The 27,495-nt window shown below is 41.6% G+C and overlaps 1 protein-coding gene across 1 annotated transcript in view; it reads right to left on the bottom strand.

Moving 5' to 3' along the window:
* The window catches only part of LOC136863249 (glutamate dehydrogenase, mitochondrial-like), a 274,916-nt gene that overhangs the window by 140,189 nt on the left and 107,232 nt on the right, over positions 1-27,495 (bottom strand). Inside the window, exon 7 of the mRNA XM_068226415.1 lies at positions 9,328-9,464. Within this exon, the coding sequence (XP_068082516.1) occupies positions 9,328-9,464 (137 nt within the window). The remainder of the gene's footprint in view (positions 1-9,327; positions 9,465-27,495) is intronic.

Below are 27,495 nucleotides of genomic sequence, written 5' to 3'. Positions count from 1 at the left end.
CTTTAATATACTTTAACTTGTCTTGTGGGTGGGAGCAGTATAATAACACCCACGATATCTCCTGCCTGGTCGTAAGAGGCGATTAAAAGGGGCTCCAGGGACTCTTAACTTGGGAGCGTGGTTTAGCGACCACGGGGTCTTTAGCTGAGCCCCGGCATTGCTTGTGCCAGGCTCCTCACTTGCATCTGTCCTACCCGATCTGAGTTGATCAACTGTTGTTCATTTCAGACCCCGACGGTATTAGGTCCCGAGGCCTAGGGAGTCTTTCATTTTCATGCCCGTAGTGGACTTTGTGTTTCCTTGGCCGATACCTTCATTTTTGTAATTGTCGGATCCCCTCTACTCCCCCCACCCCACCCGCCCTCTGATTAGTGTTATCGGTGGATGATTGCCCAGTTGTAGGTCCTCTTAAAACAATATTCACCACCACCACCTCTGTGACAACAATGGTGCGGCACCACATTCTCTATGCGGTCCGTCCTTTATGTTATAAGTGGTGGCTTCAATAATATCCTAATTTGAAGGGGGTATGCGAAGTAGCTCCTTTGGGAAGAGCTTTCGCATTACTGGCCATCCGCATGGTCGTTTGCAAGACTACATTTTATTTATTTATTCTCTCTCGACCGCACGTCAAAATTTCTTTACATTTTATTTATTTATTCTCTCTCGAACGCGCGTCAAAATTTCTTTTTTCTTTTATTATCTTCTCCATTTTCTACCTTGAAAGCCTTGCAGGCGGCCGTGGACCGGGGGTGACAGTGGCTCTTGAGCGGCAGTGGTCTAGCGCCGGGGATGTCTTGGTATGACCGCGACAGGGTAACCAGTGCCGAAAGGAGATATGGGATTGCCTGGTGGGTTTAGGGAGGTTTCTCATAACTTCTCCTTTACGGAGGGGTGGAAGTAGCTGGCAGAAGACTGGCCTTTGCACCACAAATTATTCTGTACTCTTGTACTAGGCTATGTTCTTGCGTTAGTACTCGCTTGTCGGTCATTTGTCCAAACAGGTAGGTTACCACCGGCTGTGAGGCGGGGCGGAGCCTCACGGCACTCCCCCCCCCCCCAAAGAAAAGACACATTCTCTTTATCACACCTAGAAAAAGGAAACTTGTCGAGCTGGGCTGAGAGATGACCGTCCGACCAGGCCTCCGGTGATTTCCATCTTTTCGGATCGTTGATGAAGCACGAGGATGAACGTCATGACGTGGCTTCAGAAACTGCAAGCAGATTTCTGTCTTGCTAACATCGATATCTTAATGTAGAGGAACAAGAGCTTGGAAAAGAATAGTGAGTATTTTGAGTAGCAATGTGTACTACTATGTATTCTTTCATCTGCCTGTAAAATAAAGTTTCTCCGTGCAAGATCTTGTTTCCTGATTTTTAAAGGTACATTGTACTTATAACACATGGTGCCCGTCATCCTTGAAGGGTCTGCCTTACATAGGCTGCACCACTCTTAGAAATAAGCCATACAAAATACACCCTGGGGTGTACAAAATTCCTTGTACTTGAGAAGAGGTATACATTGGCCAAACATTCCGGTTCCATTGGTACTCGTATCAAGGAACACCAACGTAATATTCGTCTCAACCAGCCAGACAGATCAGCAATAACTGAGCACGCCCTGTCTATGTCGCGTTCCAAGATGTTCGACTACTACTAACATGTTTTCCTTCCTTTAAGGGGGTGGTGAACCTCTTGGACGGTGACGCCGTCCCTCAGACCAGGAGATGCTTGGAGAAAGTGAGGGGGTAGGCATTGGCTGCTTATACTAGGAACTGTCTCGGCATTTACCTTAGTGCAGGAGAATGGAAAACCATGGAAAACAATTTTCAAGACAGCCAAAGGTGAGGACCAGCCCCTCTCCGTCTCCCGAATTCAGAGGCGTAGTGCCGTGGCCATCCCTCCTCTGCTCGGTTGGCTGTGACCACTTGTAGGCCCAGACTCACCCTGCATCCGCCGACCCGATGTTCGAGCTCTTACCAACACTAAACACTACAGGTCTGGGATTATACGGGAAATTGTGGAAGTACGTACTTCAACAGGGACACCCTTTGTCACTTAAGTAATACGTGGTTGCCAGCCATTAAGGATTTATATAGCTGTCCTTTATCTATTATTATTTCTTTCCGATTTTTTCCAAATTCATATTCTCCTCATCACGAGATGGTTCGCACTGCGCATAGGGAGCCATCTAGTGGCGAACGAGAGTACCACTTACTATAGACAACGGTAAAGCATTCTTAAATTCAAATCATTCAAACCTTCATTCATTTTTAAAGGTCTCGTGAACAAACGAGATTATCTTTCGAAGACGCAGAGCAAAGTTCTCTGTGATAAAATAAAAGCCTAAAACCTTATTATCCTATCTACATACAAATTATTATTATCTATGTAATGTCATAATCATTCATTGTGCAATATTTGAATCACCAGTATACTGTATTTCAAGGAAAGTGTGTGTTTGGTGGTTACTTACACTAATGCCTGTATTTCATGTACATCATCCTTCAATTGGTCAGTTTCATTTGTAAATGGTCTGAAGGAATGTAGTTTATCAAGTTTCTATTCGCTCAAGGGGAAGTACAACTAGTCAACCATCCTAAGCAAAATTTTAAACGTTCCAACAATGCTTAGAATGTATGTATTTTCCAAAGAAATACAAGCACCATAAAGGGCTTGAAAATGAAAGACCCCAGGCCTCGGAAACCTAACACCGTTGGAACATAAAAAGAATAACAGTTGAACAAGGGAGGTCGGATAAGAAATATGAAAGCGAGTAGCCTGACACAAATATCTGGAAGCAATATCAGGCTCAAAAATGCTACAAAAATGAAAGCCTCTCGGACCCCTTTTAGTGTCCTTTTACGACGGGCTGGAGATGCCGTGAGTGTATTCTACCGGCCCCACCCACAAGGGGAAAGTAACATTATTATTGCTATTAGTATTCCTGTCCTATTACTAAATTCAATAGTCAGCCCGTACCGTATTCAGGTCTACTTTTACGGCTAAATACCCTTCCTTACGCCAACGCTGTGTGGTGGGACATCATCAGTATTATGTGTTTCTGTGGTGGATGGTATTGTGATGTGTTTATGTGTATGAAGATAGTAATAATAATAATAATAATAATAATGTTAATAATACCAGCTATTCCCTGGCTATTTAAACTGCACGTGCCAACGGACTTGAACTTGTAAACTTCCAAAGAATTTCGTCTTCTACAGTTAGATGGCCCTAACATCGATTTGCTAGCTCGCTCTCGCGCACCAAAAACAAACCTAGAACTTAGGAAATTTCATTTTTGTTATTTGTAACCTTTTTTCTGAAAACTATTGTTTTAAATATACCGAAGTTGTCAACACTTCAGCTGGTTCCTCCTCTACTGTAATCTAAATATCAGATGCTTGTAAATATGTTCTCTAGCCAATCAAAACCGGAGTTGTGAACAAGAATCCAGCCTATCAGCGAAGTGCGGTTCAATTTAATAGGGCCGTCTTGTCTGAATTGCTCCAGTGCTTGGGAGTGTGACTTTACGGAGGCCTAGGAGGCAGGGGCACGGCCTGCTTAAAGAATATCCAGTGATACAAGGTAATGGCAGAATTTTCCTAAACATGTTATAGCGCCTGCGGGTAGTTTAAAGGGAAGGTTTTAGCCGTTTTCTTTTAATATAATTTTGTAAACGGGTGGTTTAAATGTAGGATTTTCGGCGAAGTCTGAGGACTCTCTTTCTATTCCCCACAGGAAAATATGTAAATGTAAGGGAAAGAAGAGTGGTGACCATCTACCGTCTCCCATTCAACCTTGCAATTGCGTGACAAATTTCTGAAACTCTAAATTTTGTAAATCTCGTCTTGGCTTTAAAGGTTCCTCCGTTAGTCACCCTGTTGTAGTATGGGATTAACCTCTGTATCTTTGGGCCGTAAGTCCACTTAGGTTTTTAGTAATTTCTATAAGGAGTGTTGGAGTTTCGCCTCCTTGCCTTTTGTTAATGGTCGGTTATGTGCAACCTTTTCTCTTTTACTCTTAAGGCCATGTAGTATGGGTAATTACGCCCCTGTTTATCCTGTATTATCCATAAGGCAACTGTTCTTCGTTGCAGCTCAAAACGCTTAAAAGGCCTGTCATTCACTAAACCAACAATCGCAAAGGGGTAACCTAAGTCTAGTGGTAGCCCACACCTTGGACTCAGCGTACGCCACTGCCTAGTTCGTATGGCATACTGTGTTATGAGAACATAACCTCACACCTCAAAGCAGCTTTAACTTCAAATGAATGAATGAATGACACATTAACACAAAGCTGATATTATGTCAAATAAGAAATCGCTTCAAAAGCAAGACAGCAGAGCACACCATATGCAACCATATGCAAGAGAATGGGCTATCACATAAATATCCAAGTACCACACGAAAAAAATAACAGAATTAAACGTACTGAGACGGGAAATAGTGTATATAGAACTACGTTAATAGAACCATTCAGCTCCCAGCCCCTGAGTTGTACTCAGGCAGGAAATACAGGATTTCAGGAAGACTGGCGAAAATATATTTCTAACAAACAAACACAAGGAACAAAAATTTACTTCACAAGCACATGGGTACTTGGAATTCCAACAACACAAATACTGTAGCATCATAGGAAGTATCGCTTAAAATCTATATAAGTTTTAACAAGGTGAATCGACTAATTCCTTGTCAGAAGGGCCCAATGATTGAGGTTAGACTTGAAATATTTTACTTCGAGGCAAGCTACCTTTAAATATTAACATCGCTCATTTCATGCCTACTTGCGTGCCATGTACAGAACCTGTCTACAACTATCGACACGTTGTGAATGACCTCCAGCGCCATCTAAAATTTCTGACGGGAACTACCAGAAGCTAGCTACAGATAGGAACCATAAGCCCCTTTAAACCTTCACTGGGGTGGTCTGTACTATTTTGCCATTACTGTACTTTATTTACAGCCCTCGTTCATAAGAATTTCCTTCCGATATGGAAACCACGGTACCAATCATTTTAAACCTCGTATGCTCATGGTTTCGAAAGGAGGTGGGTTCAAGGCTCCTTCCCTCCCCTCCCCCCAACCCCATCGGCACTCCTAAAATAGTTCTCCATTATTTCGCACTTACACACCGTGTATCTTAATGAAGACCACTGTCACCATCTTCCCAGCACGGGTCCTCTACATTCCCATCGTCAACGAAAACTGCAGTTATTAGTGCGACGTTAAAAACGTAGCAAAAATTATCTGGCATGCACTACGATCCGTGCTCGCTTTAGTAAGAAGTCAACACACTATAGGTCATTCCATGTTAAGAAATAGTATTGCCCTTATGATAACAAGGTTGCCATATCGAACGGCTCTGCCCAACAACATCACAGGATAACGGTAGCGCAACAATTTGTGGGAGGAAAAATTTCAGCAGAACATTATTTTTTATGTAATCTAATGTACATGGGTTTTAGAGGGGGATTATTTAGATTTTTGAAGCAAGAACGGTAAACTACTGCACATACAAAACTCAGTATTTAAATTCAAGGGAAGTTGGGCGGAGGGGGTTGGGGGGAATAGACAACACATTCTTTTTGTATACTCGGGGGTGGGTGATTCAGTTAATCACCTTTAATAAATTCGTCAGGCAACGCCGGGTACGGCTGTGCTGTCGTATCGTCCCAAGAAGAGAAAGGTAAAAATAAAGTGCGCTTGTAAAAAAAAGTGGTACAAGTGGCAAAATAATGTGTGTTTAAGAAACAGCAGCTAAATAACAAAACCAAGCACAGATAAGAACATACATACATACATACATACATACATTATCATTATAGATTGTTATGCCTTTCAGCGTTCAGTCTGCAAGCCTCTGAGAATTTACTAAACGTCGCCACAATCCTCGATTTGCAACTAGTGTTGTGGCCTCATTTAGTTCTATACCTCTTATCTTTAAATCGTTAGAAACCGAGTCTAACCATCGTCGTCTTGGTCTCCCTCTACTTCTCTTACCCTCCATAACAGAGTCCATTATTCTCCTAGGTAACCTATCCTCCTCCATTCGCCTCACATGACCCCACCACCGAAGCCGGTTTATGCGTACAGCTTCATCCATCGAGTTCATTCCTAAATTAGCCTTTATCTCCTCATTCCGAGTACCCTCCTGCCATTGTTCCCACCTGTTTGTACCAGCAATCATTCTCGCTACTTTCATGTCTGTTACTTCTAACTTATAAATAAGATATCCTGAGTCCACCCAGCTTTCGCTCCCGTAAAGCAAAGTTGGTCTGAAAACAGACCGATGTAAAGATAGTTTCGTCTGGGAGCTGACTTCCTTCTTACAGAATACTGCTGATCGCAACTGCGAGCTCACTGCATTAGCTTTACTACACCTTGATTCAATCTCACTTACTATATTACCATTCTGGGAGAACACACAACCTAAATACTTGAAATTATCGATCTGTTCTAGCTTTGTATCACCAATCTGACATTCAATTCTGTTGAATTTCTTACCTACTGACATCAATTTAGTCTTCGAAAGGCTAATTTTCATACCATACTCATTGCACCTATTTTCAAGTTCCAAGATATTAGACTGCAGGCTTTCGGCACAGTCTGCCATTAAGACCAAGTCGTCAGCATAGGCCAAACTGCTTACTACATTTCCACCTAACTGAATCCGTCCCTGCCATTTTATACCTTTCAGCAGATGATCCATGTAAACTACGAACAGCAAAGGTGAAAGATTACAGCCTTGTCTAACTCCTGTAAGTACCCTGAACCAAGAACTCATTCTACCATCAATTCTCACTGAAGCCCAATTGTCAACATAAGTGCCTTTGATTGATTTTAATAATCTACCTTTAATTCCATAGTCCCCCAGTATGGCGAACATCTTTTCCCTCGGTACCCTATCATATGCTTTCTCTAGATCTACGAAACATAAACACAACTGCCTATTCCTCTCGAGGCATTTTTCAATTACCTGGCGCATACTGAAAATCTGATCCTGACAGCCTCTCTGTGGTCTGAAACCACACTGGTTTTCATCCAACTTCCTCTCAACGACTGATCACACCCTCCCTTCCAGGATGCCAGTGAATACTTTGCCTGGTATACTAATCAATGAGATACCTCGATAGTTGTTGCAATCCTTCCTGTTCCCTTGCTTATAGATAGGTGCAGTTACTGTTTTTGTCCAATCTGAAGGTACCTTACCAACACTCCACGCTAATTTTACTACTCTATGAAGCCATTTCATCCCTGCCTTCCCACTGTACTTCACCATTTCAGGTCTAATTTCATCTATTCCTGCTGCCTTATGACAATGGAGTTTATTTACTATCCTTTCCACTTCCTCAAGCGTAATTTCACCAACATCCTTTTCCTCCTCCCCATGAGCTTGGCGCACAGATAAGAATCATAGATAATTTCTGTATCAGTACAAGTCATGCCGTGATGTATCACTGCACATCACAACATCAAAATATTCAGTATCAGCTGCTGTACAGTACAAGAATAGTAGAACACACACGCAAATACTCAGATGACTTCTCTCAGCTACCGGAGATTCACAACGTAACGGATTACGTGGTACATGTAGCAGAGCAACTCAGCAGGAAAATGAAGAGAGGCAACAAAGCGATGGCTCTTCCCTCCATTGTGCTTCATCACTGCGAATGGATTTATGAAATAGAGAATGATAAGTTGTTATTTTAATACCTCAGGGGAAAAAAATGCCTCATACCTTTTTTCTTTCCTCCATAACACAATGCAAATTGCTTTATAATATTCTTTAATCACGAGGAATTATGGGTGTCTAGAGGGGGTGTGCACACTCCTTGTGGGTCCATAAGAACAACACTGTTTTCTTGATATGGAATGATCTATAGGAATGTCCGACTCATTGGCTGAACGGTCAGCGTACTGGCCTTCGGTTCAGATAGTCCCTGGTTCGATTCCCGGCCGGGTCGGGGATTTTAACCTTAATTGGTTAATTCAAATGGCACGGGGGCTGGGTGTATTGTATTGTCTTAATCATCATTTCATCCTCATCACGACGCGCAGGTCGCCCACGGGAGTCAAACAGAAAGATCTGCACCTGGCGAGCCGAACCCGTCATGGGATATCCCGGCACTAAAAGCCATAGGACATTTCATTCCATCTATAGGAATAAACTGTCCCTCCCTAGAAACAAGGAAATTCCAAGGGCCCTCGGAAGGCAAGGGCAAGCAGGGAGAGCTAAGGCGTGTTATGTTATGAGACGGGCGGCGTTTCGAAAGTATGTTTAGGGGTTAAGTGGGCCTCACAACCAATATTTTTGAGAACTTAAGTCTATTCGTGATTAAAAATTGAAATTGACACTAGCGGATGGGTCATTGAACATTTGCGTTCTGTCTCTCCCTCTCTCCCTCTCTTTCCACCTCTATAAGGTCAAGGTTTTGATACTGTTAAGAGAAGGGGTAACAGTTGTCATTTATGCTGAATCGGCGACAGGCCTTCTTATTATCATTTTATATTGTAACACCACAATGTGTGTCATGTTGCTCAGTAAATCGTACATTCAATACAATTCACAGTAATCATTTCTTTACGGTATTATCGTATCACCCTAGACAGTGATGCGCTCTTTTATAATTAAAATGTCTATAAATTTAAAGTTTTATATTTTCATCTGACCATTTGGGCGGGACATTCCCCCATTTCCCCCACTGTGGATCCACGCCATAGCACAAAGGGAGGACACAAAACACCAATAGGAAGAAAGAACAAGACAAAATCGTGTTACGTAAGATTACGTCAGCGATGGCATGTCTAAATGTGACGGTAGTAACCGAAGAAAACCTGTGTCTCAAAGGATTAACGAGCTTGTTCTACAGCAAATACGTCAAACGTATCTACTCCTTGTGCTTCCAAACGAAAAACATACAGTATGTTATCGTAAAATAAAGCATATCAACTTATTGCAGGTTTTACAGTGCTCTTTAAATGTGGCAAAATGAAAGTTAGTCGCCACAGTCAAACTTCGTAGCTTCCAGCTTCTTCTAGAAGCTAGCGTATTGCTTGCTACTGGCCTCGTGGTTACCATCCCTCACTGATATTACCGCCGACTGCCTCACACTTGGCCTTCACGCCTAAACTATTTGAACACTCCCTTCCCAACACCATCCTAAGATCACGATTATTGATTTTTGAAGCATACAACAAATATATTAAATGGTCTGGAACATCACACGCATTGAATTAATCTCTCTGGTGTATGGGGATCTGAATCTTCCCTTACATAAAACTTTAATTCCCAGTTGTTTCCAAATCTGGTTAGTGCGACACTTACCTTCTTCGGTTGCCAGTAGACGTTCATCCTTGTACCTCTCGCTACGCTGTTGGTGTAGTTTCTGCAAACAGACCACAAACAGTTCCGTACACGTGACATCAACTTTAGGTTCTTTGAATTGCCCTTGTAAGTCGTAACTGGACATTAATGAGAGTGCAAAACGGAACTGAGTTTCAAGAACAGGGCCAAGAGTCCTTTTCCCTACACAATCTCATATTACTTACTTACTGGTAGCGCTAGAGTCCATGTAGATCCTTGGCCTCCGTAATCACTTACCTCCATTCGTCCCCGTCCTCGGCTTTCCTTCTCCAACATTTAATTCCCATCTTTCTGCGCTCGTCCTCAACATTATCAATCCTTCTCTTCCTGGGCCTTCCTCTCCTCCTCCTTCCTTCAGGTCTTCCTATAAAGACTTTTTTGACATAACTGGTATTTTCCATTCTTTGAACATGACCAGCCCACCGAATCTTCCCTGCGTAATTTTAACAACAATATCTGGTTGGCCAAACAATCCTAGCAGCTCTGCACTTGTCCTCATTCTCCATCCATCCTGATCTCTAACTGCTCCAAATACCTTTCTCAGTATCTTCCTTTCCCACAGAAACAGCCACTGATCATCTCTAGTAGTTATCACCCATCATTCTAAGCCATACATCACTATTGATCTTAGTACTGTTGTGTATATTTTTATTTTAGTATTCCTACTGACATCCTTGGATTTAAACATATTTTGCAAGGCATAAAAGATCAATTCCCACTTTTTATTTCCACAGAGGTTTCATTGTCTGCAGTCATTACTGAGCCTAGAAATTTGAAAGTTGTAACTCTTTGATATTCCTTCCCAAGTATTCTCACTGTAGTCTTTTCTCTTTCTCCTTCTGTCTCTCCTATCTTCATATACTTTATTATATATATTCACTTCTAGCCCTAAGTCTCGTTCTCTCTCCTCTAACAAAGCATAGTTCTCTTCAAGAGCTCTATCGTTTCGTGCAATAATTGCCACATCATCGGCACATGCTATCACTTGTACTAATCTGTTCAGGATGGTTTCCCCACTTAATCTCATATGAAGCATCTTTATAAGGAATGTAACTCTAAGGTACGACCAAACTTTCATCACACAAACAAGAAAATATATGATGTATTACACCCTTCCGGGCTTCGAATGGATGACCCACGCATAAGAATGCCTCCACGTAACGGGGTAAACACCCACGGATGAGATTGGGTTGAAGAGCGGGTCGAATTGCTTAACGAGCTTCGAACCGCTCCCCTTCCTACTTTCTGTGCCGGCCCGGCAGCCTGAGCACTTGGGGGAGTGGTACGTTCGAAAGAAAGAAAAAAAAACTAATACTTAAGATGGAGCCTTATGTCTATAATATGAAAGTAGGATCTCTGGGTTCAAATGCCTAGTGGATACTGCTTAGCACTGCTACAAATTACAAGAATCATAAAATAGGGGTTACGAATACGAATTTATTCAAATACGACATATTAAAGAAGTTGACACAGCTCTATACAATGTACTCTCCACATATGGGAGGAAAAGAAAATAATGATCCCTTTAAAATATGAGTCGCCAAAGGGCGTCGTCTGCATAACGGTATGATTGAGGTTTTGCGATTTGCTATCGTTCATCCTTCCTCATTAGTTCAGACCGTTCATGAAATTTTTATATTATTCTGTCGATCACACCGTGAGATGATCTGATGTCCTTATTCACATATTATTTGTTGTTCTTAGCACGAACATAACAGGGGCCTACGCTACATAATGATCATATTAAAAGAAGCATTTACATGATACACAAACAAACACACATACCATTTAGCTAAACCCCGGACTCCTCATCTATCACCAAGACCACACAACGTGCACATAGGTTCTGTTTGAACTCAAAAATATATGCACATAATTACGAAACATACACTGATATATGGATATATACACTTCATGCACAAAGGAGAGCCATTCCTAGAAAGAAACAGCATGGTTATCAATGTCTCCGGCCCAAGGCGCACGCCTGGAGCAGCACGCTCAAGAGCGCCATCATAATCCGGAGTCGAACTGGCCGACTCCCGACTGTGGGTTTCTGTAGATCCCTAGAATAGCTATAGTCTCACATCACCGGATATCTGGGGGAGATCCCTACTCATTTATTAAATACCTTTAAAAATCACCGTGATATTATCATTATACAAGTATTCTTAGCTAAGCCATTTAAACCAAACAGAAGAGCACGAGGTTGACCCAGGGCTCCAAGTCTTAACACAATGGTATAAAGGGATCCCTCTATCACGAGGGCGAGAGCCAGACATTCACAAAAAAAAAGAAGGGCGGCCATTCACTTCGCACGGCCATTTCTCATTCATTGGCCACGCCAGATTCTTCTCTCCCTCACACGTCTACCCTCTCATCTCGGGGACACATATCCATGGCCCACTTCATTTGCTTATTCATATTATCGTGGAATTCCCATGAAATACTCTTTTCTTCTCTCCCTTCTCATTATTAACGTCACGACGTCGACTGTGGGCACGATCACTTCTAACTCATCTCATCGTAAATTCCTCGGGCATTCGGCCCTCTCACTACGTCTCATATCGCGTATCTTCTTCCCTTGGGCACAGGGCTCTCATGACCCCTTCAGTCCACCTTTTCACACTCCTCGCTCCTACCACAGGAAATATACCTATATTTAAACCTTCTGACCAAAGATTAGGGACTCCTGCCCCTGGGTCACACCCCGGCTATAGATTAAAAAAACACTCCAAACCATACTGGCCAATTAATCAAAAATCACGGGAGACTTGCACATGGTTCCTCACACCTACTTAAATAACACAACATATATCTCTCTCGGTCGGGATTTCTTCTTTCTTGCTGTACATGCACTGATTATATGTGTAAGCTAGGCATGCATTGACTGACTGACCCATGAGTTTCCCCGGCATATACGACAGCCACGTGGGACAGTAACTACCAACATTTTGACATGGTTTTCCCTGCTCGCCAGCACTATTGTTCCAACCACCCCTAAGGGAAACTCAAATATTCTCCTAACCTTGTTCCCATATTTGCTAGGACATTCTACATATTACTAGAAATATAACCCTCACGATAAGCTAAACATTAAGAAAAAAAATGAGTCGTCCGGGAATTTAGCTCCCCTGAATTTACTTCAACTATCTAAAGATCAATAAAATTTCCATATAGGACATGCATTATCTTACAACATTTTGATATTTACAAAGAAAGCTAATCCTATCCCCCGGTTATGTGACATGCTTAGAAATTAGATTTGGACATTACTCATCTGTTTGGTGGCCGTTGTTTCTCCTTCCACGGGAGACTCATGGTGGAGCTTTAGTGCCTCATGGCTCCGCGGTTGGCGGCGGGCGTGCAGTCCTTCATCCCTGGTCCATACAAGTCCGACATCCTGGGAAACTCGTTCACAGCTGAAATCTTACAGTAATCCAAAATGGGTAACACTTTACACTCGTCACACGGCCTCTATTTCCAGAGTTTACACCACGAATAAGACGGTCTTTCAAATCGCGGCGGGCGCGTTCACAGCAGGGATCGGGTGGCTCACGAGACTCGAGCCCCCTGATTCAGAGTAACGCTTTGGGTGACACCAAATTATGAATTTCACTGACTCATTAAAGCCGGCACTGTCTCAGCCGTATTCTGCTACTTGTTTGTAAATTATGCTCGCGGATTAACTAGTTTGACACGCAGCACAGAGACAATTCACCTAGGCCCGTTTGGCCTCCCATTACACTTCACAAAGGCTTTGTACTACACAGCACTTTCAGTAAGCGGTCAAGGGTTTCGGACTGTAAACTGGAGCACCGCGGGACACAGTGTCCGTCTCAACGACCCGCAAAGAACAACTGTCTCTGTGATGGCCAGCCCGGCCTATATTATCTTGCCCGCCGGAAGCCTGGGGGCGTAAACGTTCACGGTTCATTAAGAACAAGAGCTCCTTTCATACCAAAAATTGAAGAAATTTAAATAGTGCACCTTGCAGCCCTCTGTCTCCTCTTTCATTTGAGCAAGGCGTGCTGGACCTACGATCGGCAGTTTTTATGTAATTTGCTTCCCGCCTTTGATTAATTCATAGCGTCCTTTGGGGGGTGGAGTCATCTTTTGAGCGCGACTCTTAGCTTGGGTGACGCCGTTGTATTCACATGTGTTAGCGATATATTACATCTGGACAGCTGGTGACCTCATTTCTTCCCCTGAATAAGTTATTACATATTTTTAGTCTGGGAAACGCAGAAAATTCTGCTCTATTCAATGGTGCGTCTCACATAATTTTCCTATGTCTGGATCAAAAATATCATCCCATTTTTACGCGCCAAAATCCGACGTTGGCACCCGTGACACGTGCATAAAAAACCGGAAGTTCCTTATGTTCGTTTGGTACTCTGGGAAGCTAAGACACACCTCGGGTCGTATCTGACTACTCCAGCATCGCGTCCCCTTCTATCTCTCTCTGCAAGTTGAGAGGGTATTTCCGTGGGGGCTTGGCTCTTGCTCTGTCTTCCCTTTGTTTTGCAAGCGCTCTGTCGCGGGTTCCGTTCTGGCCGGACGCCGCTCGATCCCCTTCGCCCATACTGCTACCAATGACGCGACCTTTAGGAGTAATTTTAATGGAGTAGAAAGGCACATATCATTCCCATGAGCTGTACAGGACACTGTACGGTTTCAGTATAGACCTGGATCCGGGAACGCTTTTATTCCAAGTTAGAACAATTCTACGTAGTGCATTAATCATGGGAAACACACCCTGAATACTAGAGCATAAACCCGAAATCTCAGTGAATCCCGGATATAAGTTACTGATGTATGACTGGAGTATTGCGTATGCATGTCTCAATATTAACGGAGGGTATTTCATGTAAGATAGTTACATGTGGTGATTTGACACGGTCTGTTCTGTTCCTGTGTGTTTCCCATCAGTAATGTAATGTGTAGAGATGTAGAAAACGAGCTGTAACATGGAAATAAAACGTTTTCGTTCCCATGTCCACATAACATACATACGTGTGAGGAAGTGTCCTGAAAGTTCGCTAAATATTTAAGTTCTCTCCTCTGTACATTTAGTGTAGTAATAGCAGGCACAAGTAAGAATCCTCACTTCCGCTGCAGACACGAGCGACGCACACTACGAGGACTACAGGAGGTCGTGTGCTGGAGTCGGGGTGCATGGAAGAAGTGCCCCCGTGGACAAATTACTGTACACCCAATGAAGTCCACGAGAATCTTGTGCACCCCTGATGTCTGTGCAAAAGTGCGAACGTAGTGCAAGAGTTTGCTCAAAGAAAATTGAGTATTTTTCCCAAAACTCGAAAATCGAGTTCAATACCGACATTTTGAAAGACATCAAAAAACATCCAGCATCCAAGTGAGGCAAGATTTAAGTACATATTGAGCAATAATAGCACTAAAATCATGAAAAAGTCGGTACATTGAACAACTTTATACCGCACACCTGTTCAAAGGACTTAATTACATATCGTCTGTTATGAAGAATTCTCCGAAAGTTTTTATCAGCATTGCCTCCATCAAACAGTGAGGCAGGCCATTTTTCCAAGAATAGGGAAAGAAATCTCTGTAACTTCTATTATCTCACGATATATCCAGCATCCTCTCTGTATGACAAATGAATCATTTCTGGCTAATACTTCCTGCCTCTATACATTATAAGATGCTTGTGCTCTAATATGTTACGAAATAAAATATACTATTGAAATACCGAATGTAGGTATATATCCAAATATGATACATATCACTAGTATTAAATACATTACATCTGACGTAATACAGTACAGTCTCTAACTGAAACACAACATGATCTCTCACATTTCAACTCTATATTTCACTCCAGTGGCTACGTAATTACAACTCTCCGTTTACAGGTACAGGCGATTTATTTTGATTACAATTTATTTACAGAGGAAAGGAAAGGCTAATACAATAGGATAGATGTGCTTTTAAGAAAAGTGGTTATTTTTTGTTTTTTGTTTGGTGTTGGTTTTGTTGGTGTTCTTTTTTTTTTTTTTGGTTATACAACCCTTCCATAAACGTATGTGGCAAGAAATCGCAGTACAAATACTCTCTTCAAGTACACATTTTGAAAGATAAATATTACCTTAATCATTCCTACACAATAAATACAGACTTCTTTACATTTTTTCATGATGCGTAGGTTTTATAAAGGATCCTCAAACATGAAATAAAACTACACAAAATTAATTGCTGGAATTGAGACAAAATTATCGACTTAGTTTTTATTTTCATACAAAATGCATCTAGCAAATAGTTACCAAGTTCTCGTTGGTCGATAGAGATCCTACCATGCAAGTGGGCCTAAGCGTTAGATTGCACTGCTCTGTCGCGGAGACGGTTATAAGATACAAGAATTCTGGGTACCTGATTGCAATAGCATTGTGTAACATACAGTTCATTAGTCCCGCTACGTAACTAGGAACAGTATTCAATGTTCATGAACTTCGTATACAGAGAATAGTATCAACAAAAATATTTATTTATTTATTTATTTATTTATTTATTTATTTATTTATTTATTTATTTATTTATTTATTTATTTATTTATTTATTTATTTATTTATTTATTTATTTATTTATTTATTTATTTATTTATTTATTTATTTATTTATTTATTTATAACTTTTATTTATTTATCTATTACCATTGTCTCGTTGAGGATTACAGCAGTCACACCAGGAGGCTGTCGGCTTTGATCGTCGGAGAACTGCGGTACAGTCGCGACGTCCATTGGACCCCCAGACGGCAACATCCCAGTTGTAGCGGAACACAATCTTTCGTCCCTCAGAACCCAAATGCTGGGCTTCTAATATCACGTTGTTGCCCCGCTCACTTTGATGCCGGGTGGGAATCCAATGATCGTAGCGACTGTATATCGAGACTGCAGATTATCCATCCGAGACATTGGTTCTCGTGTTGGATAGAATGCAGCCACAGAGATGCGAGTATGAAATCGGCGAGTCGGAGGGACGAAGTGACCATTGTGAAGGAACCCGACAGCCTCGTCGCACTCCCGAACAAGAGGGTACACATCTTGTAGGCGTAGCTATTATGGGTCCTACAGCTACATCACAAACACTCTACCTACTATGAGTCCTACAGCTACATCACAAACACTCTACCTACTATGAGTCCTACAGCTACATCACAAACACTCTACCCACTATGAGTCCTACAGCTACATCACAAACACTCTACCTACTATGAGTCCTACAGCTACATCACAAACACTCTACCTACTATGGGTCCTACAGCTACATCACAAACACTCTACCTACTATGAGTCCTACAGCTACATCACAAACACTCTACCTACTATGGGTCCTACAGCTACATCACAAACACTCTACCTACTATGGGTCCTACAGCTACATCGTAAACAAGCACCCACGTACACACCGACATAGTCTGCAGCATCGAGGTATTTTATTTCAAGGCACTCTGGCTCCAGCTAAAATTTACCTTGGAGGTGATCAAAATTCTGAGATGGAAAAGAGAAGAGGTGTAAGTTAATGAAGATTAAGAAAACCAAATTATGAATAATCACGAGAAGAGCTAAAATGAGGATGCAATCGAAGGTGGTAATGAAAAATATTAAGGAGATTTTGGAAGGATCAACATATTTCTAAGAATCTGAAAATAATTTTGGCTGGAAGGATCAATGTAATTTAAAGAATCTGAAATTGAGGCTGGCAAACTGTCGAGTATTTCTCATACTAATGTATGGATGCAAGTCGTGGACATTAAGAAAGAGGGACATCGAGAAGTCGATTCAACAGGAATATTTAGGTGAAGAAGGATGTTAAGAATTCCATGGACCGATCAACGCACAAATAACTCCATCCTGAAAGGTCTTAAAATTGACCGGAGGATCTCAGACCAGGTTCGGCTTCGCCAGCTGAAATACCTCGATCGTGTAATGAGGAGAGGACCAGGAAATATTAGGAAATTGATTATTCAGAGAACAACCCAGGACCAGGGAATGAGCCTACGAGGAAGAGTCAAAACAAGATTTTCAGTACATGTGGAAGAGAGAAGTATCATCTAATAGAGCAATTCAACGGCAGGAATCATGGAGAAAAGTGATCTAGGATATCACAATGACCACCACAACTTCTACAGGACGTCAGGACTGAAGAAATGAAGAGAGGAGAATAGCAGAAAGGCTAAGGAGTTGTTCAACCATACAGTAAGACTGGTGAGAGAGAGACTAAGGAGTTGTTGAAGCATACAGTAAGACTGGCGAGACCATAAACTAATTTGGAACTCAATCAGACTGTGAATGAATATAGCAGATTATTAAAGAAGAATTTAAATGCCCATGATATATGTGCCTTTGTAAATGCGACGAAAATGCTGCAATTATTGGAACGCATGATATTCTATATTTTGAAGAAAGAAAGAAAGAAAGAAAGGAAGAAAAAAAGAAAGAATTATAAAATATTTGCAGGTCAAATGGGATGGAGGTTACATGGCAACACCATAAACTCAGGAACAAGGAAGGTAAGAGAGGATCTATAGTGAAGTAAATGTAGAGAGACAAGTGAATACATGGTTAAAGATAACATGGAAACGTAATAAGAAGATAATTTTAGAGAAGACCGAAGTTGTTAGAGAGAATACAATATAAAACTGAGACAGAAGTAAAAGATCAGGATGGAATTTTAATACAACTGCAAGGAGATATAAAAGAACTAAACGAAGGGAAAGTCGGTGATAGAAACATCATGGAAAATGAAAATAATATTGAAGACAACGAGCCTGATTTGTTGTAAGAGACTTGCATCATTGTAGCAGTTCACACCAGAGATACGCAGACAATGATACCTCGTAGAGAGAGGGCCTTGAAAATAATAAAACCTCGATGCTGAAGGCTATCTATCTATCTATCTACGCAACTAGCATCCTATATAACTAGTTATTTATAAATCACATTACTGAAATATTTCTTAACTGACTGGAGAAACGAAACATGAAGAGAAGTGGACAATCAAAGCGTTAAAGAATAACAAAGCACTAGATGAATATCGGGCTGAATTAGAGATTAAAATATGGTAAAAAGAGAAATAAAAGGGGCCATTTATAACCTTATAATTGAAGAACGTAGAAAAAAAGAAGACGCCTCATCCTGCGGAAAAGAGACAAAGATGTTTCTGTAGTTCATCGCATAACGTGCAACAATGAAGTATTTTGAGGATTCTAGCCTCACGACTGGAGCTGTGGATGGACGGGGAAGTACCGAGCAGGGATATTGGACTACGACAACTACAGGAGAAATTTTACCAATATGGCAAACGGATTCATCAGCTACATGTTGATTTTAATAAGTAAGATGATAGTCGTGACTCAAGTAACCTAAATGAGATTATGGAAGATTTCCTAATCCAACAGGAATCAATAGTGCTGACGGAAGTAAGTGAAAACCAATGATTGTAAAATCAGAATGGAATAAGATGCGTCGGGGACATTTATAGTAAATAAGGGGCTAAGACAAGGAATGTACTAAACTGCAGTTAAACTTAGTTTGGGAGAATGTAATTCACCGATAGCCCAACAAACAAGTGGTAACAGTATTTAACACACAAGTGCACGTGACAGAATCAGAAAGCACTTGAAGATACTTATACCGCATTAGAAAACAAGGAACAGAATCTAGAGCTGGAACTAAGTATACAGTAACTAATACATGAATTGGGAAAATGCAGAAGAGTCAAAGAAGAAATACACTTAAGTTTGAATACCAAGGAGTCGAATTTTACGAATATTTAAGATCAGATAAAGAAACATCAGTAGATATGCAGAAAGAACAGCAGGTGGAAACCGATCCTATTACGTCTTGCAAAACACGTATAAATCTAGAAATATGAGGAGCAATACCAAGATTATAATATACATGCAAACGTGGTAGGGCCTATAAATTGTATGGTTTGGAGTGCTGGTGGGAAAGAAGGATCTTAAGGAATATATTCGGAGCAGTGCGAGGTGAAAGTGACCGAGGAATGAGGACATTTACAGAACTGTAGGAAATATTGGGAAGCGATATTTAAACAGCGGAAGATGAGTTGGATTGAGCTGAGATGGAAGAAGACCGGTAATATGTAAGCATTAGAATCTGGAGGAAGAAAGGTGAACATTGAGAAGTATGTAAACAGATAGTTAAGGAGGCGAGGTTCTACATAGACTGTAATGGGAATCTATCTATCTATCTATCTATCTATCTATCTATCTATCTATCTATCTATCTATCTATCTATCTATCTATCTCCTTACACATCTACATGTCTATCTACTACCTACCTACATATCTACCCACCTACCTACCTATACATCTATCTACATAACTAACTACCTGTCTACATATCTATCCATATATCTACCTACAGACCTCTCTACAGACCTATCTACAATTCTATCCACCTGCCTACAAATCTATTCATCTACTTATCTACATAGCTATCTACATATCCATCTACCTGTCTACATATCTATCTAGCTATCTACATACATCTATCTAGCTATCTACATACCTATCTATCTACCTACATACCTATCTGCTAATCTACATACATCTATCTGCCTATCTACATACCTATCTACCAATCTATCTACGTAACAGACAGTGAATGTGATGTAGTTGCAATACCCGTAAGAGCCTGGCCCACAGGATGTGTATCCTCTCGTTCAGTTGTGCTCTAGCTGTTGGGATTCCTTCACGCCGGTCAGTTCGTCCGTCCTCGACTCACGGATTCCACATTCACACCAATGTGGCCGTATTCCATCCAACACGGGTACCAGTGTCTCGGATGGTTAATAATCCACAGTCTCGCAACGCCACAGTTTTCCTGCGGTCAAAGGCGATAACCCACTAGTGTGACTGCTGTATTCCTCGACGAGATTCCTTCCTTCTTTCTTTCTTTCTTTCTTTTTCTCTTTCTTTGTTTCTTTCTTTCTTTCGAATCCATGTCAAATGAAATCCCCCCACCCCCGGCCATGTTTGCAAACCCCATAATTAAACTAAAGCCGTCCCGTGTAAGTGGGGGTGGGGGATACAGTATCCCCTGCCTGTAGTAAGAGGCGGCTAAAATGGATAACCTCCGAAGGTCGACACTATAGAACACTGGTCTTCGCCATGAAACAATAATTGCCATCAAATCCGCGAACTATACTAAACTATAGCGGCAAGAAAGAACCATTCGGTCCTGGTTTCTCTATTAGCAGAAATATTGCGTTAATGCATTCAACTGCACGTGAAGTATCGCGTTTGTCCGCATTTTGACATTTCTACACTCATAAAGTTTTAGTGGAGAAACAAAACAGAGACGATTATTTCGAACAATGAAGCAAATGACACCATTTTCCACTGTTCCTTGTAAACTTATTTGTAGTATTATTTCATGTCTGTAGTTTGGACCTGTCTCTTAAGAGAAATGTTAATTAGAAGTCTGCACTCATCGCTTAGTTCTGATGAAGGCAGCTCATTGGATCACTTTAGACATTAAAGAAACCGTTGTTATTTTAACTAGAGTTCAAGTCATCATACCTTTATGCAAAGTTGAGTCATTCTGAACCATTCCCGGAGCAAATTTGGAAAATAGCCTTTCCAAACCTCCTTTCATTAATTTGGTAGCAATGTCTTTCTTAATTGTGTACTTTCAGTACGGAAGAAATCATAATTGACTCGTTGGGATGCGTTTTTCGTCGGGATCAACACTTCTTCACTCTGAGGATCAAACAAAAGTAAAAAGTAAAATATATTATTTTAGAGAAACTTTTAAGGGAAAACTAATATTATACAATACAATACAATTATAAGAATATTGACAGTGAATAAGAAATAATTTTACCTCAACGGCAAACTAAATCATCTGGTCCATAGTCCGCGTACATTTGTGTTATATCGTAATATTAACAATTGATTTCTGGATTGGTGTTCAATTACTATAACAATAATGGCTTACGACCTCCGGAGAGGCCTGTGGCAGGTCTTTCAAGTTGACGCCCACGACCGACCTGCGCTTCTGTGACGAAGAAGCCCTTCCTAGGTTGAATTCTAATGTTGAAGAAGGCACACACAGCCTTTCCTCTAAACAGAGGAATTAACCAACGAAGGTCGACACGCCCAACCCAGACGGAATTCGAACCCCGATCCCATTCGACCAAAGACCAGGACAGCAGGCTAATCAGTTAGCCATGGATAGGCACCGTTACTTACCGTACTTTGGTCGAGATATTTTGAAGTAATATCGAATTTAAAATTGATTTGCCGGAATTTTGGTGGATTAAAGTGTGCCATATGACGCCATTTCTGCGCCTTGCGCACCGTTCCAAATTGTAGTATATTATAACACAGTGAATAGTTTGATTTCTTGATTTTGTCTTCCTGTGTAAAATGTTTGTATGTCCCCAATATTTTATACTCTCAATTAGCTGACTACCCCGTGTAATTATTACTTAGCGGCGATGTCCGGTCATTGCTAGTGAGTATCAACAATATTGATAAGCAGAAATGAAACTATTCACGTCATGAAAGACAAGATTAATTAAATTATTATAAAAAGATAATACGGAAACACTATGAGGGTAGAGCCCTGATGAGCGATCACTGCTTGAGAATCACGAGGTGACGCCTGGTCGTCATGACGCAATCGCCTGAATGTTATTCTTGGCTTTCATGACCTAGACCGCTATCTTGATGTCAGACAGCTCCTCAGTTGGTCTCACGTAAGTTGAGTAGACCTCAATCCAACCTTTAGGCCTAGGTAAATGTTTTTGACTTGGTCGGAAATTGAATGCTATGCCTTCGGGTAAAAATGCAGACTCCCAAGCCACGACCCAGAAATGCCTCACAAGTGGCTCCCTTTCCCTCACTTCTACAAAGGAACTAGTTCATGAGATTTAGTTGAGCTCTTTACCTTTAGATGATCTGGTAACGTTCGCTAGTTAGCTGCTGTCCTCAGAGAGTCGGCTTCAATCCTGGCTGCATGTAATTGAAGTACATTGGATGTGCATCTGGAAGGAACTTCACCGCCTCGAATATGATTACGCTTTTCGATCATCACCGTAGCCACTCAACTTCACAGTGCCTGGTAACATCGGAAAGTCAGTGTTGGCGGTCCTTCTGGTCGAAGACATTTTGCTTCTTAAGAAATATACAAATGGAATGTCCAGTAATTGACCACTCCGATAGATGCCCGATTCAATGTCATTTATTGCGCTGAGTGTGGGACGAAATTCTCTGAAGTTCACGTTTACTCTTCTTCAACTCCACCAGTCGACAGACTCCGATTATTTTTCTCCTCGTGGGCTATTTCCATAAGTACATCTCGACGTTCAACACATGAACCTTTGTGGAAAAAACATCCACAGCTTCCCCTGTGACCACTAAGGGTAAACTTCCAGGGGTTCTCGACGTGGACCATGAGTGTGGTAACCAATGGCAAGGCTCCTCACATTAATCCTTCCTGTTTGATCTCCATTGATCAATTCGTGTTCTCTTCTAACAATGACTGAATTACGTTCTTTGAGGTCCTTGTAGTTTTTCATTTTCACACCCTTTAATTATGCCTCAACCTCATTTGAAGTATCGAACATTTGTTTTATCTTCTGATAAAAATCAAGAGACGGTTGTTAAGAAAGGTCTTCTGCTTCTTATCATATTTCCGTTAGTACAGATTCCACTTGTTAAGTCATATTTAACTGTATCGTCCACGAGCCTTGGCACCCTCCACACTGTCCATATTTCTTCTCAGTAATCAAGACTAAATTACGTACTCGTGAACTGCCAATGCGCCATGTGTTTAGTACTTCGGAGGCGAGGACGTCGTATGAACAGTCCTCGGTGCTCTTCATTCGACCTCCGACAGAGCTTGAAGTATCTTCTGGCCTTTAGAGATCGTGTAAGGGTCTCAAGATATTACACACCGCCTATTCGAAATCTTCTCTTCATCTGTCGTTCAGTTTATAATGAAGTAAACATGATGTTTGTTGAACGATGACGCCATCTTCGTTTGTTCTCCAGGACCACAATAAAGCACATCACCGCATTGTAATGAATGTAACTCAGGATGTATAAACATATCACGTTTTGCTATTGGCCTATAAAATTGATAATATGTACTGAGTGTCAGATGCTTTTCAAATCGTATTTCCAACAATGTGTTATTGGTGAAGACACGTTGCTTATATCGTACACTCTTTGATAAGTGCATGAAATGCACTAAAGTGTTTTCATGAGTTAGCGCGCAGATTTCTTAGTCATCATCACACCGATCTGTAAAGTGGTTTACTACAAAGAGAGTTCAGGAGCACACAGCACCACTTCTTGTCGTAGTCTCAGACACTTCAGCGCGATGGGGTGAATAAACCATCTGTAACAAAATTAACAAATACCGTGATTAGACCAAAGAACTTCGGACAGGTTTTTAAGTTTTGGGTGTCTGTTGATATCGTTAATTTACGTGGAATACGAACGAAAGAGCCTTGGAATTACTGTACATTATCAAAGTATGAATGCAAGTATTCCGTGAGAACATCTCTGCGGTACACGGGAGAGAGTACATAGGCGACGACACAGATGACTACGTCTGGCAGGAATGAGAGGAGAATAGTCCGGAAGATTTTTATTATATATACAGTATGTTATAGGGGTTTCGGATCGCTGCCGCCTTAATGGAAATCCAGTGACAGTGTCACTCAGCTAACACGCACCCAAACCTTAGAGAAAGAACAGAAGTCAGATTGGGGATGTCAGTAACCTGGACAATGTAGTCGCAGGAGGTGTCGTTATCTAAATCTTCCTTTTAGTATGAACTACGTCACTTAATTTACAGTGTCAGACGTTTCATGATCAGGAAAACCATCAGATGATAGGAGGCACCGTACTAGAGCAGTTCTAGTAGACGTGCAGATGTTACAAACTTTCAGGGACGGCAAATGAAGCAATTTGAGATAAGGAATCGTAGTCGGGAAACGTTCGAGACAAAAGTTATTAATGATCCAAATTGTTTAACGTCCGTTCTTAACAGACGCCGGGGTGTCGGGGTTCTTTAACGCGCCGGCAGCCAACGACATGGGGTTGTCAACTATAAACACGCTTAAAACCACCGACCTCAGTCGGGTTTGAACCCTTTAACTTGGGACTAGTAGACCAACGCCGCATCCTCTACACCACTGCGGCTGGCAGTCAAAGGTACTGTACAGTACTGTACAGTACATATCCCAAGAGGCTAGCTTCCCCTATATGTGAGGGTGATAGGAAAACACACACGGTATCCCTGCCTGTAGCAAGGGGCGACTAAAAGGGGCCCGAGGGGCTCTGAACTTTAGAGCGTGGGTTGGGGACCACGGGACACTTAGCTGAGTCCTGGCATTGCTTCCACTTACTTGTGCCGGGCTTCTCACTTTAATCTATCCTATCCGTCCTCTCTTGGTCAAATATTGTACTTTTCCTGCCCGACGCTATTAGGCTTGCGAGGGCTAAGACGTCTTTCATTTTCACGCCCTTCGTGGCCCTTGTCTTCCTTTGCAAATACCTTGAATTTTTGGAAATATCGGATCCCTTTCAATATTTCTGTCTAATTAGAGTTGTATAGAGGATGGTTGCCTAGTTATACTTCCTCTTAGAACAGTAATCACCACCACCGCCAAGAGGCTAGGATTATAACTCAACGACTCCAATTAAAATGGCGTACCGTACTGTGTACTGACGTGATTGGTGTGCGATGTCTGCATTGTAGTCTTCAGTCTCTGTTTACGGCTTGAAGAGGTACGTTGATCAGCCCTATCCGAATGGAGTTGTACCCGGTTACGGAATTTGCAGAAAATTTTGCTTTACTTTTGACTCGATCGTTCCTTATCTCATATTGATACATTTGCCATCCACCTTCAACCCTGAAGTTTGCAGCAGCATCACGGATACTGTCTGTATACCTACCATATATCGTTATAGGCGCTAAATCATGAATGAGAATAAGATATAATGGGTGCAGAAATGTTCTCACGGAACTGGAGTGTTTTCTTTATCGTAGAGACAGGATAAGAGAGGTAGGAAGGAGAAAATTAATTCTGAATGAAGAAGAATTTGTAAGCTACGGAAATGTTGAAGATAACTAACGTGAATTTCTGGGTGTAAAGTTCATCTCTAAAGATAATCGGCAACTTGACTCGCTGGCTGAATGGTCAGCGTACTGACCTTCGGTTCAGAGGGTCCTGAGTTCGATTCCCGGCCGGGTCGGGGATTTTAACCTTCATTGGTTAATTCCAATGGCCCGGGGCTGGGTTTTTGTGCTGTCCCCAACATCCCTGCAACTTACACACCACACATAACACTATCCTCCACCACAATAACACGCAGTTACCTACACATAGCAGATGCCGCACACCCTCATCGGAGGGTCTGCCTTACAAGGGCTGCACTCGGCTAGGAATAGCCACACGAAATTAATTATATTATCGGCAACTTGAACTTCGTGGAGTGTACAAACGTGGAAAGGGTGATGCAGACTCTGATTCGGAATTATTTTATAAGATAATCGGCTATGTGGGAAACGATACGGAAAGGTACGCGATTGTAGCCTGCGATCCCTATTTACCAAATGTCAATTGGAAAGGTAATCCGAACGACAGGACCCACGACCAACAAATTGCGAATAAGTTAATCTATGAAGAACAGCTGAATCAGAATGTGAGGGTACCAACTAGAACGAAGAAATTCTGGACGTGGTGTTGATAAAATCAGATGATCTATATAGATAAACTAAGTGGTATTAATGATCATAAAGCTGTCTTTGACGTAGATAAAAATAATTATTATAGAAAGGAACGTCGTTAAGGAAGGACTATTAGGCAGTACCCTTCAACTGTAACATAGGCGTGAGGGAGATTTTTAAAAGTAATTATGATAGGTGGAAAACGGTAAGTAAATATATAAACAGACTGTGGGATGGGTTTAAAGCTATTGTTGTGGAATCTGAAAACAGGTAAGGAATGGAAAAGTCCCGCTATATTATAACGGAGAAGTAAACAGTCTAACAAGGAGGTCCAGGTTGGAAAGAAATAGAGTTAGAAATGGTTGTCGAAGTAGGGAGAAACTGATGGAAAATGATAACACGATGGAAGAATAGCTGCAGGGTTACAAATTTTAGTGAAACGTGGAAGTGTATGTATAGGTACTGTAAGGCAGAAACATGTTCCAAGATGGACATTCCACGATTCATTAATGAATAAGGGAAGTGCATATATATATATATATATATATATATATATATATATATATGTGTGTGTGTGTGTGTGTGTGTGTGTGTGTGTGTGTGTGTGTGTGTGTGTGTGTGTGTGTGTGTGTGTGTGTGTGTGTGTGTGTGTGTGTGTGTGTGTGTGTGTGTGTGTGTGTGTGTGTGTGTGTGTGTGTGTGTGTGTGTGTGTGTGTGTGTGTGTGTGTGTGTGTGTGTGTGTGTGTGTGTGTGTGTGTGTGTGTGTGTGTGTGTGTGTGTGTGTGTGTGTGTGTGTGTGTGTGTGTGTGTGTGTGTGTGTGTGTGTGTGTGTGTGTGTGTGTGTGTGTGTGTGTGTGTGTGTGTGTGTGTGTGTGTGTGTGTGTGTGTGTGTGTGTGTGTGTGTGTGTGTGTGTGTGTGTGTGTGTGTGTGTGTGTGTGTGTGTGTGTGTGTGTGTGTGTGTGTGTGTGTGTGTGTGTGTGTGTGTGTGTGTGTGTGTGTGTGTGTGTGTGTGTGTGTGTGTGTGTGTGTGTGTGTGTGTGTGTGTGTGTGTGTGTGTGTGTGTGTGTGTGTGTGTGTGTGTGTGTGTGTGTGTGTGTGTGTGTGTGTGTGTGTGTGTGTGTGTGTGTGTGTGTGTGTGTGTGTGTGTGTGTGTGTGTGTGTGTGTGTGTGTGTGTGTGTGTGTGTGTGTGTGTGTGTGTGTGTGTGTGTGTGTGTGTGTGTGTGTGTGTGTGTGTGTGTGTGTGTGTGTGTGTGTGTGTGTGTGTGTGTGTGTGTGTGTGTGTGTGTGTGTGTGTGTGTGTGTGTGTGTGTGTGTGTGTGTGTGTGTGTGTTTGTTTTTTTGTTTTGTGAGATGGACAGCAGCCAATGGTATGATGTTACACG

This window comes from Anabrus simplex, chromosome 1 (assembly GCF_040414725.1).
Source record: "Anabrus simplex isolate iqAnaSimp1 chromosome 1, ASM4041472v1, whole genome shotgun sequence".
NCBI classification, from domain to species: Eukaryota; Metazoa; Arthropoda; class Insecta; order Orthoptera; family Tettigoniidae; genus Anabrus; species Anabrus simplex.
This window is presented reverse-complemented; position numbering and strand designations above follow the sequence as displayed.